Source organism: Coptis chinensis, chromosome 2, assembly GCF_015680905.1.
Source record: "Coptis chinensis isolate HL-2020 chromosome 2, ASM1568090v1, whole genome shotgun sequence".
Lineage (NCBI taxonomy): Eukaryota > Viridiplantae > Streptophyta > Magnoliopsida > Ranunculales > Ranunculaceae > Coptis > Coptis chinensis.
In genome coordinates this window covers 106,269,439-106,287,203 of record NC_141457.1, presented here as the reverse complement: position 1 = coordinate 106,287,203, position 17,765 = coordinate 106,269,439, and the positions used below count along the sequence as shown (strand labels likewise).

Below are 17,765 nucleotides of genomic sequence, written 5' to 3'. Positions count from 1 at the left end.
AAAAAAATTGAATGTTAGTTTCATGCAATTTCATCAAATTACTAATTCCCTTTAATTATTTTTTGAGGTTAGTTCAATACATTTGTGACCAAATCGAACCCAATTTCCAATTAATTATTTTTAGATATTAGTTTAATGTATTTGCATCCAGTTTCCGATTTCACGTGAATTATTTTTTGAGGTTAGTTAAATGCATTTGCATCCAATTTTTGATTGCCCGATAAATTTTATCTGAAGTTAGTTCAGTGCAGTTGCATCTAATTTCTAATTTCCTGTGAATAATATTTTGAGGTTAGTTCAATGCAATGGCATCCAGTTTTCGATTTTCCTTTAATTATTCTTTGAGGTTAATTCAATGCATTTGCATATAGATTTCGAGTTCCCATTAATTATTTTTTGAGGTTAGTTAAATGTAGTTGCTTCAAGTTTTCGATTTGTTGTTAATTATTCTTTGATGTTAGTTCAATGTGTTTGCTTACAATTTTCGATTTCCCGTTAATTGTTCTCTAAGGTTAGCTTGTTACGTTTGCATCCAGTTTATGATTTTTCATTAATTAGGTTAGTTTAATGCAGTTGCATCCAGTTTCTGATTTCCTGCTAATTGTTCTTTGAGGTTAGTTCGCTGCGTTTGCATCCAGTTTCCAATTTTTGATTTCCCATTAATTATTATTTGAGGTTAGTTTAGGTTAGTTCAATGCATTTACATACAATTTTCGATTTCTCATTAATTATATTTCGAGGTTCACTGCAATTCCATCTAGTTTCCGATTTTATGTTAATTATTCTTTGAGGTTACATAGTTCAATACATTTGCATCTAGCTTCCGATTTTCCGTTAATTATTCTTTGATATTAGTTTAATGCATTTGAATCCATTTTCTAATTTTCACTTAATTATTTTTTGAGATTAGTTCAATGTCTCGTGGCACAAATCTTAGTATGATTAAAACCTTGTAAGTACCACTCCAAATAAATCAAACCCCTTTGTAAGACACTTCTTAGAAGATCAAAACTTTTTGTTGTTATAGAGGGACTCTAAAATAACAATAAGTGTCATAGCTCTAGATAGCTCTAGACTCTAGCCATACTCTCCTCATGTGTTTTGCTAATAAAAATTATACTAATGGCGTCATAAAACCTCCCCAACTTAACAACGTCAACTTCTGCACATTAGCACTTAGTCCCCGATTCTTAAATACCTTATGAGACAGTTGAAAGCTTTCTCGTTTTCCCCGATTCTTACATACAACTTTAAGAAGACGCCTAAATGGACAACGTCAACTGAATCATCATCTCCTTATTGAGCTTTATGTATTTCCAATGCCTATAAACAATGTGGCGAAGCCTCTTTAATTTATTAATCAACAATGCAACATAAACGTGTGCTTTTATTATTCAATAGATTCGGCTAATTTCCTATCAGCCACACTAGGCTCGCTACTTGCAATAACTGAAGTCGTGGTATTTGTTTAAGCTATATTGTTAGCCCTATTTAGATGTCCTAAACTATCATTAAACTTGTTCAAACCATAGCAAGCAAATCCCATCAAATGTAAAGTCATGGCCATTGGTAAAGATGACAAACATGAATCATTTTCACTATTAACTGAAGTTATTTAGAACCAAATTATATATGTGTACTTGTGATGCCTTCTATAAGAGGAGAATACCAATATCTAGTGCTAAAAATCTCAAGCCCGAAGAGAAAATAAGGCTTGGAATGCTCTAATTTCTAGCTATGCTCAAAACGGGTTTTTTGAGGATAGCGTACAACTCTTACAAGACATGAAGCATGCCTGGTTAAACGCAGATGTAGTTACATATAGTGGGATTGTTTCTTCTCTTGCTCAATATACTATGTCTAGTGATGTCGTGAGCATTTTCATTGACACGTTGGATATGGGCTTGAAGCCAGATGTCATAACCTTAGCAAGTGTCCTCCCTGCCAGCAATATATTTAGTGTAGCTTGATAATTGTAAAGAAATGATAAAAAAAAAAATCATGGCTACGTACTCCTACAGGAACATATTGAAATTTGAAAGAAGGATTAGAAATGCTCTTGTATCTGTTTACACAAAATGTGATTCAATAATTTTCATTCAATAATTTAGTTTTAACTTTGAATTATTTGTTACTAAGCAATGTCAGCATCAGTTTGCCGCCAAAGCTTATTTGGTTCTCAAGGAATCTCATCTACGACTGCAATGTCAGTTGTGTGCGGATATTCCTCTTTACTACATCAATTGCTTTTTGTTTAGTTTAAAATTCAATCTATATCAGATACATACATAAGTTAGTGCAATCAGTTCCTATACATTCTACCACTCACCATTTTCAGTTCTCTTATACCTGCTCTCTACTACCTATTACATATCAATCAAATTGGTGAGTTGCTAGATCTCAAAAGTCTAACTAAACCATTATTTTTATCAATAAAAAAAAAATAAACCAGTCATTGCAGTTGGGACCATCAAATAACATGTCTCAATGAATACATCCAAGTTAGTAGTTACATAGATAAACAACTCATGCTTTTTAATTTGGGTGATCCGTCTTTTTTTTTTTTTTTTTTTTGCTAGCTAGAAGGATGATCTATCTCTTTCCACCGCCCTACACCCAATCTAACATACAAAAAACTAAAACTTCAATGCATGTTCAGTTTGTATACATGTTATGTATAATCTTTTTCTTTGAAATATTGTGTACACTTTGGTCGTGAACACAATGACTATAGCCAGCAGTTTACTCGGAGAGCACATAATAAAGTCAATTTCAGGATTTCAAACATGTGTTCAAATTCCAGTGTCTCAACTCTCAACTATGTAACACATATATTCGACTTTTATTATGCCTGAGTTGACATAGAAACTTTCTATGTAAAAAATAATTAGATGTTAACTGAGTTAAGTTGAAATCAGAACCTTTTAAAGGTCCTACCCTATTCTACAAATTTGTACTGATATCACGTGCATCGCCCGTGCATGATGCTAGTTCAATTAATGGATATGAAATATGTAATATGTAATGTTGGATTAATGATGTTCTTATCAATTAATGACCTCTATTTCATAGGGGACAAGTGTAAGTAACTACCACAGTTTCAGTGTTTCACGTCTTTAGTTCCTGACTTCCTGGGCAGAGCATATAGTTTGCTAAATCAACCTCCATTGTATTTTTGCCAAATAATAATGACATCCTCTTGATCGAAATCTTCAATTCCATCTAGTAGTAGTACGATATCAAAGCACGCTAAACAAGAGGTGAAGTTATTTATGGATGTTCAAGACCGTAATGCATAGCATTATATTGGAGATGGTTAGGTGTCAAAAGAAATCTCTGATGAAAAAGTCAATGTGGAGACAAATCTAGCCATGATGCTATCGAGGTCAATATTCTAATGCAACCTTCTTGTTTCTTGTATTTATTCAGCCTATGACCTAACTTTAAGTTGCAACTGGTGGTGTTACAGATGATGGTGGAGAAGGTAGAGAAGCAATTAGCGCTGAAGCTTCTGATGGCGAAGAGGGGTAGCAGCTGGTAGGGAGAAGGTGATAACTTTCATATGCGTGGAGAAAGAACATGAAAATAGAGTTGGCGGTAGGGGTGGGAATTTGGCCCTAACGACCCTAACCCGGCCCTGACCGACCCGACCCTAAGCCCTATAAAGCCCTCACAACTAAAGCCCTCACAGAGTTTAGGGCCGGCCCGGCCCGGCCCTAATGCTTTCTAGGGCAGGGCTAGGGTTAAGATTCTAAAACATAGGCCCGACCCTAACCAAGTCCTAACCAAGCCCTAACCGGCCCTGTTTCATACTTTCACTATAAATACACATACCATAATTGTCCAACTCTTTGTTAAATATTTTCAATTAAAATAACATTGTCCTTTGTAATTTATCACTTACACCCAAGGGTACTTCCAATAACTTGTTTTATATAACAAAAACTTGTCAACTTAGCCCATGAAGAACAATGAGCACTAGCCAAATAAAAATAAGACTTTATTCCTTTGATCATCAAGTCAAAGTCCATAACTTATTATTCTCAATTTCTTTTCTCACTTATTTCTTATAAATTATATTTTTATTCACATCCAAGCCAAGTCTAAAACTAAAGGTTTCCTTCCACAGTCCACACCATTAAAGCAAAATACAGAGCAGACATTTGTAACATAGAAACCAAAAAACACCCTTTGTCAGAAAAATGACATTTATAATCTCAAACCTTTCTCCATCACTTGTTCAAAAGCCAATATTTTCATTTCCATATACAAAGCTTGAATCACTTTTAAATTAGAAGAAAGGTAATATTATATTTGTTTGAATCTATTATAGAAATAATTTATGATATTACAAATAGTTTAACAACTTCCATGACCCTTAACCAAAACTATTATGTTTCTTCTTTATATCTATTACTTCTTCCTTTAAAATGATAATATAATTATTTGTCTATGTATTTCAATGTTAAATGTAATTTTAGTGAGGTTTGAGTACAAAGAAGAACAAATTCCGAACTCTCGATGTACTTCAGTTCATTAGATTGTGGATGTGCATTTTAAATTTTTGGACTTATCTGAGGATTATTACTAGATTGGTTGGACTTTGAGTTTGTAGATTATTGTACATTTTGTAATATAAATGAGTTTTTAAAACCGATGTAGTAAAAAAAAAATATATAGGCCGGCCTAAAGCGACCCTAAAGCCCTTAAAGAGGGCTAGTGATCGGTCGGGCTTGAGATTTAGACTTGTGACCGGCCCGACCCGGCCCTATACTGACTTTAGGGCCGGGCCAACCCGGCCCTAATATCTGAAGGGCTTTAAATGTTTAGGGCCGGGCTAGCCCGACCCGGCCCATTGCCCACCCCTAGTTGGCGGCATTGTAGTTTAAACTTGGGTCCTATATCAAGCCACCGAGTGGATTGGGATGACCTCGGTGACCCCAAACCCAAATTGCGAAGCCCAACAAAAAGCCCAATACACTCCCCACTTCCATCGCGAAACCGGAAAAACCTTCTCTAGGCAGTCATCTCTCTCGCGCACTCGGCCAAAAAACCCTTCGAACCCTAACCAAAAACGAATTAGAATCGCCCAATCCAAAACCATTCCAATTCTCGCCCAATCCAATTAGAATATGCTTCACTACAATTGTAATTGAGAATCGCCCAATCAAATTGAGAATCGCCCAATCCAATACTCGCCCATTCCAATTCTCGCCCAATCTAATTATAAGTTTTCTTCTATTGTCTCTTTTCATCTGTTGTTTGAGTTAGGTTTTGTTTTGATCTGTGTTGTTTATATGTTTTATATTGCAAATGCTTATATGATTAATGATTTAGAACGAATGTTAATGTTTGATACCTTGGTTCAGTTATATGATTGGTTTGCCCATTCCGTAGAGTGTTGATCGTGTTGTTTATATGTTGTCGATAATCTTGGTTCGGTTGATTTAGAGCTTAATTTTGTTATCATCGGCATTAGTATAACAATAATTTTTTAATCATTGTTATAATATTCCGTAGTATAATCGTAGTACGATTGTAGTATAACAACGAATTTAATCGTCGTATAACAATGAATTTTCGATTCGCAATCGTAGTACATAAATCTTAACTTTTGTTTCCTCCAATTTTGTTGTTTATTGATATTGATTTTTTATTTGGGTGTGTAAGGTTGTTGGTGAATCTAGAAGGAAAGAGGAGTATTTCTGTTTTGCCGAGCATTATTGTGCTTGCTATTCGTTTTTCACGATATAGTTAATGGGGGAGAAACGACTTTGTGTAGGTTTTTCGTCCTAAGTGATTTCATTATAACTTCTAAACCTGTCTATGTTTTTTTTTTTTTATCATGTGGATTTTGATTCAATTTTTCTTTTTTCTACTTAGTGTAAGCATCGGTTAGGCTGCGAGGCTTGCTGCATATGTTAGAGCTTGTGTGGAAGTGATCGTGGTCGATGAGTGACTAGCAATCTTGCTTTCAAGCTTTGAAGCCTTAGTCGTAAAAGCTATATTCTGCATTTTTCTGAAAGGTAACTACTAACTGAACTAATAATTGAAACTAAATGTTTTAAATTATGAGGCTCATTATTTTAATTATGACCAATGGACTTCACTCTCACTCTGTATATTTCTCTCTTTATTGCGTTTATGAATTCTTTAGCATGCGTTTTAAAATGTAATGGCTTGTGTTTCACGTGTAGGATTTAAAATGTACATATATTTAGCTAAGATTGATCTATACTTGGGTGTCGGCAGAGTAGTTGGCTTCTCTTTAAGGAGAAGTTAAGTAGCAAAAGCCGAGCTTGAATTGAGATATTATAAACACTTACCTATTTTACTATCTCTGCCAGTGTAGAATGTTAGACCCAAAAGCACATATGACAGCATTAGGCTCTAATTCTACCCAAATTGATGTTAGCAATGCCATATAACTAGACCCAAAAGCCGAGTGTGTTATCCCAGGGCATTGTGGTGTTTTTTTGACTGTTTGCCCTTCCTTCAAACTTACTGAATGTATGTTATCAAATTGCCACATGAAAATAGTTTTGACACTACTAAAGTTGTTAGGTTGTGGTGTAAATATATCTAGCTATACTTTTACTGTAGTAGTTGAATTGGTTGAAAAAGGAATTTTGGTCTAGTGGAAGTAAATGATTATTTGTTGTCAGCACACTTATCTGCATCATTTGATTGAGCACCAATTGCTGCCCTATAGTCTTTGTCAACGTTCTCTTAAAATTGGGATGCTCTGTGCAAACTCTTTTACAAAATAAAAGGTTTTTGACCCATTAGAGAATATTAATGTATTCATTTAATTCATTACTTTTAGGTATTTAGTTTGCGATTAGAGGCATTCAATATTATAATTGATCTCACTGGTCTTTTGAGAGTTGAAATAAGTTGGCTAATATGTCAGATCATTTCATATCATTTAAAGAGGTGAAAGTCTCTTATATTCATTTTCTTTTTAATCTCGAGTTCAACCAAGAGATTTACACACACGCAATGTAGGCAATATATAGAACACTTGTCGGACCATTTTGTATATTGGTCAATTCTGATTGTTCAACTTTTGTGCTTTACTGATTAAAAATTTGTTCCCCAACCGGCTCCATTATTGGTTGGTAGTGAACCCAGGTTTGTGGTAACAACTCCCTAATCGTTTACCGGCCAAGCCTGCTTGGGGTATGCTTTTTGAAAAAAAAATAGGAACATATGCCTTAACATTGACATCACAAGCTCAAACTTGTAGAGTGGGTGGAAATAATGAATGTCAAGAGGAGGGTAGGGGATTTAACACAGGTGGGCCACATGGCCCACACCTGGACCTCTAGAAGCTAAAATTTCTTAAGAGACCCCTTAACTCTCGAACCCGCAGGATGCAACAAACTCCCTTATAAACCAAAACAAAGATGTTTTTAAACTCTCCTATTATCTTTGTTAAATTTGTTGCTGTTAATTTGAGAGTGATGTTTTTAGTGTCGCAGTGTTTATGTCTTTAGTGTGTGTATGTGTTTGTAATCGATCAACACTTAATTAGCCACTTGTCCATTCAACTTTCAGTATCTGTTATCTTGTTTTTCCACAAGTTTGAAATGCAGGAAATAATCGTCCATTACTACTTTGTTGGATGTCAAATTATTGATCAACTTGATTGTAATATAGAAGCTTATTATTGTGATATAGCTACCATGGACTTATAGGTCAACGATTACTTGATTGAGATTTCCCTTTTATATATGTTCAGCCTCGATTTGATTTATATAGCTACCATGGACTTATTGGTTCTTCCAGGTGTTGTATTTTTCTTGTTTCTAACATAGGTGTAGATTTGATTAAACTTATTATAGTTACTAATACTTGTTTTATTTTTCTTTGTAGCGATGGGTCCTCGATCAAAGAATGTGAAGAATGTAGCGAAAACTACATTCAAGGGTGTGAAGAAATTATTTGGTGGCAGTTCCTCTAGTGGTGACCTTAATTGGAAAAAAAGAGACAAAGAGGCGAGAGGGGTTAACAGCATAAGCGCGTAGAAGGGACCATTTGGAAAAAGAGGTTCCTGAAGTTGATTCATCGAGTGAAGATAGTGTAGATAGTGATAACAATGTAGGTTTAAATGTAAATATGGACAAAGGGAAGAGTATAATGGAAGAGGAGAGTGAGGAGAGTGAGGAGGATGATAAGGAGGGTAAGGAGGGTGATGAGGAGGGTGAGGAGGGGGATGAGCAGGATGAGCAGGATGATGATGTGGAAGAATATGGGGTAGGAGGGTAAAATATGTTTTTTACGTGTAAAAGTCTATTAAATATATATAGCATAATGGTGAGTGTGTGTTATTAAATGTATATTTTATAACAATATGTTAAACAAGTGTATCATAGATATGGATGTTAATAATAATGTCAACGTGTAGATTATGAATTAACTAATACATTTTATATTTATTAACTTATGTACGTGTATATTTAAATATAATCACGTAAAATCTTATCAAGGTAACAAATATATGTGATTATATAACAAATGCATTTGATTGTATAACAAATATATGTGCTTACACGTGTACATGATTGAGATAATACAAGGAAACAAATATATGTGTATGCACGTAAAAAAAAAAAATCAAATTTTTTAGGGTTAGATATTTGATTATTTTAATTTATATATCAAAGTTTAAAATTATCACATGAATGGTAAATATTTTAACGTGTATGATTAATATATGTTCATAGATTGATGTAAATATGATTGTTGATGTAATGATGCAAGGTTTATGGGTGGATTAATCTTAATTACTATTGATATTAGTTGAATATATATATATTTTAATAAAGTGTTAGTATAGAAAAAGGGTTTTTTTTAAGTAGAAAGAAGGGAGGGCTTATTTGCTTAAGTTGGAACAAAGGGAGGGCTTTATAATAAATATGTTATTTGTTTAAGAGTTTTAGTAGATAAACATAAAATCTTTTACAGAAACAGAGTTTTTTAGTTTTAAAAGAAAGCATATTCAATATTCAAAGAAAGCTTGCGTTTTCAAACAAAATTTAGAGTGGTTTTGTTTAGAAATGATTGAATTGAGTTCTCTAGGTGATTAGGGTGGTTTTGGTATTGATTTGGGTGACGAATTTAAAGCTTTTAAGTGGTAAGTTTGCTGATTTTCCGTCCTCTTTGCTTCTTCTTCTTTTTTTATCATCTAGAATCGTATTTTGAGTAGAAATTTATGATTTAAACACTACCCTATCATTATGCTATGAGAACCATACTATATTCTTTAGTTTTTAAGTATTTAGACATGATTTTTCATGGGTTTTTGTTAGGTATTTGTAGAAACACGAATTTGAAGCTGAGTAGTTGTAATTTTCATTGTGTCAGTTGATTATATTGAATGGAGGATATGAACAATAACAGTGGAGTGTATTTCGATTGTCGTCGATGAATTTTAAATCATGTTGAGTGTAGTAGTGTTTGGTATTACGGTTAGAAACTAGAGAATTCTTATAAGTTTAGAGTATGACTTAATGATTAATATAAGTTACCAATATTTATTTCAGTGGTTTGGAATGGAAGAGAACTAGTGGTTGCGAGTTAATCGAGGCTTGGGTTTTGGTTGCGAGTATAAGGTAGGTGGATATTACTTCTCTTAGTCATTTATGAAAAATATATATTGTATGATATTTTGATGTGATGCGTGTGATTGTTTGGTTGTGTTGTAGAATGATTGGTTATATATGGTATTGGTTTTAGAGATGGAAGTTAGTTGATAGTATAGCTTGCTATATTATTGAGTTATCAGTTATGATTACAGGATTGAAGAATGGTAAGTATTGATTAAGGGTGTAAGTAATTTAAATTAGCCGCGGGCTTGTCTTTTAATAGGTCGTGGGCCATTGTCGTTTAAATAGGCCGCGGGCCATTGTCATTTAAATTAGCCGCGGGCTTGTCTTTTAAATTAGCCGCGGGCTTGTCTTTTAAATTGGTCGCGGTCTTTGTCATTTAAATTAGTCGTGGGCCATTGTCGTTTTAATAGGCCGCAGGTCATTGTCGTTTAAATTGGCCGCGGGCCATTGTCATTTAAATTGGCCACGGGCTTTGTCATTTAAATAGGTCGTGGGCCATAGTTTATTCTAAATACTTGTATATCGATACTCTGGGATGTTTGGAAGAGGGTTGGTTGCAATTCCTTATATATAAATCTTTGTATTCGTCCGGCAACAAAGAATTATATTGGATGGTTAAGGAATACATCTCTTAGCGGTTATGGGGTTTCTAATAGATGAAAACATTCTTAACGTAATCCGGGAAATCCCACATACTTTTCTGGGCATCCATTTATCTCTGTAGATTAATTAGAATGTGGTTTGATTTGTGGAATGTACTCAGGTTGTGGTAGATATTGCTATGAAGGTTAAATTGGTTATTTAAATGTTTAAGCTTATACTAGAATATTATATATATGCGTGATTAATAACAGTTGTATCTTCCCTCTTTGGACTTTTGTTTCCCCTATCTCCCTTTTTCAGATATAATTGTCGAAGATGTCAGTACGAGTTTAGTGGAGTATGTAGAGCAGCACGAGGAGTAGAAGCTTTGGAGTGAAGTTGTTTATAGTTAACCTTTTATTTCCCTGTATGTATATGTTTGTAGTGTAGTCAATACTTTATCTTTTGGAAGGTGTTGTGTATATGTTTTGATGGGGTTGTATATATTTAGTTCGCGTTGTATATAGATATGTTTTGGTTTTCAAACTATGTAAAGTTATATAACTTGGAAGGGGTTGATATATGAATATTAGGTTATTTTGATTTTTCAGGTTATGACAGGTTTAGGTATATGAAATGTTGAATATACAAAGGAAACTCTGCCGGATTTTTTGTAGAAAAAATATATATATATGATTGTTTATTTAAATTTTAATGTTGAAAGTAATCTTATTAACGCCTCGTAATCTTTATTGATTTTGGGGCGTTACAGAATGGTATTAGAGCCCAGTTATTAGAATCCTTTGGGCTTGAGTTTAATCAATTGAAAAAAAAAAAAAAATCTATAAAGATTGTTAAAATAATTTTTTTTTTATAAAGAAGTTAATATGATAAAAGTATGCTTGTTTGAATTTGTTTGTGTATTATAATAGGTGTCATTGTGTGAATTACTTTGTGTAGCATTTTGTTAGTTTATATGTTTTGTTTTGAAGGTACACGATGAGCAATTCACAAGGACAGGGGCATGAAGGAGATTCATCCAATCAGAGTCCTGAAGGCACAATGGAGAGAATCTTACAGGTAATGGGTGAAATGAGAGATAATCAAACTCTGATGATGGGACGAATTTATGGGATTGAGAGGCAACAAAATGAATCTCAAGTTCAGGTTGGGGTACGACCAATCCTTCATGAACAGAGAGCTGCCCAAGTTCCGCCTATATTTCCACCTCATGTTGTACTGAGAGCGATGGCACGTATGACTCCTTATCAAGGGCAAACTGGAGCCTTACTCCGAGATTTTAGGAGGATGCATGCACCATCATTTAAAGGGTCACCTGATCTTGAACAAGCTGAGGAATGGTTGATTCAAACAGAGAAAATACTTGAAGCAATGGAGTGTAATGAAACTCAGAAAGTGACATTGGCTTCTTTCATGCTTGAAGCTGGAGCCGGCCATTGTTGGAGATCTAGAAAGAATATTCAGGGTGAAGTTCCTATGGCTTGGGATAAATTCCATCAGATTTTCCTTGAACAGTATGTACCGGAGAGTGCTCGAGACAAAAAACACATGGAGTTCATGAGTTTGGTTCAAGGGAACAAGACAGTGAATCAGTATGAGGCAGATTTCACTCGGTTGTCACATTATGCTCCAGACTTGATAGCTACTGAAGTACAAAAGGTTAAGAAGTATGTGAGAGGCCTTAAGAAGTTTATAAGGGACCGGATGGCAGGCTTTGAGATAACCAGTTATGCAGATTCTGTTAATAGAGCACAAAGGATAGAGAGAGAGGATGAAGACATACAGTTGTCCAAGTTCCAAACAGGTCCAAGTCAACCTGCAACACAACAAGTTTCGAGTGGATATGATCCATCAAAGCGACCAAGAATGTTAACTATGGATCCTAGGCCGCAGCAAGTGTATAGGCCGTATAACCAGCCTTTCCAAGGTAGGTTTCAGATGACTCCACTTCAAGGTCAGCAAGCACAAAGGCCTATAAAGTCAGTTCCACCTTTTAGACCACAAAGGGCAGATCAGCAGTTTCAGTACTTTCCACAGCCACGGTTTCCGTCTCTTCCACCAGCACTACCACGTCCAACGCAGCAGAGTCAGGGACAGGCTAGTAAACCTCCGGTTACATGTTATGGGTGTGGTGAGACCGGACACATTCAGAGATTCTGCCCAAAGGGACCGCATCAGCATGGGGGTCAGACTCAGTTGACTCAGGGTCGAGTGTACTCATTAACTCAGGCTGATGCACAGGCTTCTGATGATGTCATAGAAGGTACGGTGCTCCTTTTTAGTACTTTGGTGCATGTTCTTATTGATTCTGGATCTACTCATTCTTTTATTTCTTCACGTATCGTAAATGCACTAGAGTTAATACCTTTTGACGCTGGGAAAGCGTTATTATTGTCGACTCCTTTGGGGACTAGAAGGATTCCTTTCCAAGTTTGTAAGTCATGCACAATTATGGTAGATAATCATGAGATGAATGTAGATTTGACTGTGCTAGAATTGCATGACTTTGATGTCATAGTAGGCATGGATTGGTTGTCTGCACATCATGCACATGTTGATTGTTTCTCAAAGACAGTTAGGTTCCATATTCTGGGGAAACCTGTTTTCAAGTTTATGGGTAGTAAGTTCTTTTCAGCGGTCTCTATTCTAACAGAAGGGTCGAAACGGAAGAGACAATATTCCTTGATGGCTAGTATGGGGGAAGAGAAAAAGGAGGCACCACAGCTGCATACGATTCCTATTGTTCGTCCCGGTTTGCCGATGTATTTCACGAAGACTTGCCCTGGATTACCTCCACAGAGAGCGATAGACTTTGCTACCTTATACTGGTAACTGCTCCTATTAATATTGGGAATTGTTGGGATTGATTACGTGGCGAAGACAGTACAAAGAGGCTAGTAATAACAAGGGGGTGAAATCGTTGGAAAAAAGAGTAGCAGGAATGAAGACAAGGTAGGGAAACTCATTGCTATTAGATAATGTTAGGGCTCACTTTAATTTTTCATATTCTTCTTTAAATCCCAGAATAGTAGTAGTTTTCGTTAATGACACTATTGTAGATGATGCCTATTATTTTTATAGTAGTAATTTTTGTTGATGACATAATGCGATTTATTTTTATACTCTAAGTGTTTCTTATAATTAAGGTCTTGTTTCTTTATTCAAAACGTGTTTTATTAAAATTTTAAGGTAATTCGATTGTGAATGGTTTTTTATTTTGAAACCTTAAATTTTGTTTGAATGAATTGTCGTTTTTTTAAGCATTACTATTAACCCATATGGGTACGTATATGATGATAATTGTCCTTTCGGTATTGGTGAATAAGGACTTGCGGGAGTGTTATGCACATGGTAAGGGGATGACTAAGAATATGTATCCAAGAGGAGATAGACGCTGGAGAGAGGGTAAACGTAAACCCAAATGAGGAAGAAGGAACCAACGAATCATCCTGTGCTTGTTGCAGCACTTTCTCTTATCTGGCTTGGGAATGTCAGCTAGAGAAGTAAGGTTACTTTCTACTTCGGCGTAAGTCGTTTGAAGTTTGGTATAATTTATTTTGGTTTTCATAAGGTTTCGTACTTTCATCTAAATAATCTGTCTGGATTTAAAGTGTCTGTTTTAAGTGTGATTTTTAGTGTTCTCCTTTTTAATTTTTACTATCTGAAAAGTTTCTTAACATTTAAATTTCTTACTTGTCTTAATTGTCTCCCTTTCCCAATAGTTTTCTTCTCTGTCTATAAAGTATATATATTCGAGAATTATCATTTTATGATAATGCTTATTTCTTATGCTTATAAATGTCATGTCATTTCCGGCACTGTGGATAAGGACTTAAGGGAGGTGCCCACATATGGTGGGTACGATTAAGTAATGAACTTGAGGAAGAGAAAGTTGTTGAAGATTGGGGAAAATTTTGAAAGAGAAAGAAACTGTATCAATGAATGAAATGTCCTTGTGAAAAGACATTGTATTTGGGCCACGTTATCAGACATTGTGTTTGCGGTGATCAATTCTTCGGATCTTGCAGCTTATGGCCGAAGAAAGGGACAGTTGTCAGGGATTGGGTGAGATTTTGAAAGAGGGAGAAATTCAATTAATGGATATGAAATATGTAATATGTAATGTTGGATTAATGATGTTCTTATCAATTAATGACCCCTCCCTTTCATAGGGGACAAGTGTAAGTAACTACCACAGTTTCAGTGTTTCACGTCTTTAGTTCTTGACTTCCTGGGCAGAGCAGATAGTTTGCTAAATCAACCTTCATTATCTTTCTGCCAAATAATAACGACATCCTCTTGATCGAAATCTCCAATTCCATCTAGTAGTAGTACGATATCAAAGCATGCCAAACAGGAGGCGAAGTTATTTATGGATGTTCAAGACCGTAATGCATAGCATTATATTGGAGATGGTTAGGTGTCAAAAGAAATCTCTGATGAAAAAGCCAATGTGGAGACAAAATATTGTGTATCAGATCTAGCCATGATGCTATCGAGGTTAATATTCTAATGCAACCTTCTTGTTTCTTGTATTTATTTAGCCTATGACCTAACTTTTGGTTGCAACTGGTGGTGTTACAGATGATGGTGGAGAAGGCAGAGAAGCAATTAGCGCTGAAGCTTCTGATGGCGAAGGGAGGTAGCAGCTGGTAGGGAGAAGGAGATAACTTTCATATGTGTGGAGAAAGAACATGAAAATAGAGTTGGCGGCATTGTAGTTTAAAGGGGCCAACAAAGTAGAAACAGTTCTCAGTGCGTGGCTTCCAATCAATTGTGTGTAGCAAAACCTATAATATTACGATAAAATTATTGATAATAAAATGCTTACTATTTTTTATAATAAAATGCTTAAGAAGCATTCTTTCTCAACGCGAAAGCAATTCTGTTTTTGAAAAAAATAGCTTTTGGTTTTCGATTTCTTCAACTTATTACTTATATTGCATCTCTCCCTTCTTAGACAAAAACTAGATTTTGGACCCGGGCATACTCCCTGGATCTATTAAATATTTTGTGTGCTGAAAAGGCTTTACAAAATGTCTGATACAAATTTTTTATTCAAAATATATTTTTATTAAAAATAGACTGAAATACGTTAATGAGCAGTGATTATGGTGCATAAGTACTTGGGAACTAAGGGATCAAATTGAGATAGCCTCTTTACTTTGTGGTTTAGGATATTAATCCATAATTTTCAAATAGAATTATCCTAAACTCGATCTAGCTTGTATAATAGTTTTCTTAGATTTATGGTGATTTAGCGGTAAATTTTTGAAACAGAATATATTTTTTATTGAAAATAAACCGAAATACGTTAATGAGCAGTGATTATGGTGTATAAGTACTTGGAAACTAAGGGATCAAATTGAGATAGCCTCTTCACTTTGTGGTTTAGGATATTAATCCGTAATTTTTAAATAGAATTATCTTAAACTTGATCTAGCTTGTATAATAGTTTTATTAGATTTATGGTGATTTAGCGGTAAATCATCACCGCTCGGCTTACGTACTAATGTGTACAAATCACTAAAATAGATTGATGGTTTCCATATCCTCAAAGAATACACTACTCTTACTTGAAAATATTTATTACATGAACGTGTCTTACGAACGGGTGCCGTTATATTAAATTATTCTAAAAAATATTAGCAATTATGCATAGCTATGAGATATAAAAATTATATTAATTACTCATTTAAATTTCTTGCACCACTCTCTATAAAAAGGAAGCATAAAACCTTGATAAAACTCATCGACTTCTTTTTATTGTTAGGTTTAACAATAGAAGTTTTGTGAGAATGCCCAATGTGGCGAAGATAATATTAAAGCTACTTGAATAGCAATGCATTCTCAATTTTTTTTGTTAAAAGATAATTGATTAATAAATAATAAAGGTTACAAAAGTATAAGTTAAAGATTAAGAACTGCTAAGGTAAGGTAACATCATTTGTATACCCTTCCTAATACATCATTGATCTAGCAAGGCATTCCCAATCACAATAAAAGAATTATGATAAACACTACTTAAAATGCAAAACTATATTTGTCGAGACATTTATTCCCCCTACATATAATACAAATATTTTTAGGGGTTATTAGTTCAATGCAATTGCATCAAGTTTTCGATTTCCCGTTAATTATTATTTGAGGTTAGTTCAGTGTATTTGCATCCACTTTATGATTTCCCGTTAGTTATTCATTAAGGTTAATTCAGTACAGTTGCATTCAAGGATGTTTCAATAATTAGTATTTGAGATTAGTTCATTGCATTTACATCCAGGTTCCAATCTCCTGTTAATTACTCTTTGATGTTAGTTTAATACATCTGCATCCAGTTTCTGATTTCCCGTTAATTGTTTTTCTAGGTTAGTTCGATAGTTTACAATTTCTATACAGTTTGCATACATGTAAGAGTCTGCTTTTATAAATTCACTTTCATTTTGGGTTCCCAATTACTCGTAATTACTCATGTGATAAGGCCAAAAAAGTGGACATTTATGGTTTGAGGTCAGTGCGATGCAGTTACATCCGACTTTCGATTTCCAGTTAACTATTTTTTTAGGTTATTTCAATGCATTTGCATCCAATTTATGATTTCCCGTTAGTTAATCTCTAATTTAGTTTAATGCAGTTGCATCTAGTTTTTGGTTTTCCGTTAATTATTTTTTGAGATTAGTTCAATGCAGTTGCATCCAATTTCTGATTTTATGTTAAATGTTCTTTGAGGTTATTTCAATGCTTTGAGGTTAGTGCGATGTAGTTACATCCAACTTCTGATTTCTAGTTAACTATTTTTTGAGGTTATTTCAATGCATTTGCATCCAATTTATGATTTCCCGTTAGTTAATCTTTGATTTTAGTTTAATGCTGTTGCATCCAGTTTTTGGTTTTCCGTTAATTACACTTTGAGATTAGTTCAATACAGTTGCATCCAATTTCCAATTTTCGGTTAATTGTTCTTTGAGATTAGTTCAATGCATTTGCATCAAGTTTCGATTCCCGTTAATTATTTTTGAGGTTAGTTCAATGTAGTTACATCAAATTTATAATTTCTGTAATTATTTATTTAGGTTAGTTCAGTGCAGTTTCATCCATTTTTCAATATTTCGTTAATTAGTATTTGAGATTAGTTCATTGCATTTGGATTCAGTTTCCGATTTCCCGTTAATAACTCTTTAAGGTTAGTTCAATACATCTAGTTTCTGATTATTTATGTTTTGAGCTTAGTTCGATGCAATTATATCCAGTTTCTAATTTCCCGTTATTTATTCTTTGAGATTATTTCAATGCATTTGCATTTAGTTTCTGATTTCCCACCAATTATTCTATGAGGTTAGTTCAATGCAATTGCATTCGATTTTTGATTTTCTGTTAATTATTTTTTTGAGTTTAGTTCAATACATTTGCATCCAGTTTCCGGTTTCCTATTAATTATTATTTGAGGTTTGTTTGATGTATTTGCATACCGTTTCCGATTTCTTGTTAAATATTTTTCAAGGATTTGCATTCAATTTCTAATTTCCCATTAGTTATTATCTGACGTTAGTT

The 17,765-nt window shown here is 34.3% G+C and overlaps 1 protein-coding gene and 1 long non-coding RNA gene across 11 annotated transcripts in view; one reads left to right on the top strand and one right to left on the bottom strand.

The window, feature by feature from the left end:
* Positions 1-17,765, bottom strand: part of LOC147520120 (uncharacterized) — a 77,669-nt gene that overhangs the window by 8,004 nt on the left and 51,900 nt on the right. The gene's annotated exons all lie outside the window — the stretch shown is intronic.
* On the top strand, positions 8,971-15,065 carry LOC147520123 (uncharacterized). 10 transcript variants are annotated; one of them, XR_015212434.1, is made up of 5 exons: positions 8,971-9,139; positions 9,549-9,617; positions 10,518-10,623; positions 11,189-13,169; positions 14,047-14,428. XR_015212434.1 is itself a non-coding variant. In XM_086591582.1 (5 exons), exons 4-5 carry the CDS (start codon positions 11,196-11,198, stop codon positions 13,047-13,049), a joined length of 1,464 nt encoding a protein of 487 aa, XP_086447708.1. In that variant the 5' UTR covers positions 8,972-9,139; positions 9,549-9,617; positions 10,518-10,623; positions 11,189-11,195; the 3' UTR covers positions 13,050-14,428. The 10 variants fall into 10 exon arrangements, 8 of the variants coding, with proteins under 8 accessions (XP_086447704.1, XP_086447706.1, XP_086447705.1 ...); XR_015212433.1 differs by having other exon boundaries at positions 13,544-14,428; XM_086591582.1 differs by having other exon boundaries at positions 8,972-9,139; positions 11,189-12,480; positions 12,871-14,428.

What these genes read in the sequence shown, in the direction of transcription:
- LOC147520123 (XM_086591581.1), top strand. Translation starts at nt 11,196, where the DNA reads ATGAGCAATTCACAAGGACAGGGGCATGAAGGAGATTCATCCAATCAG.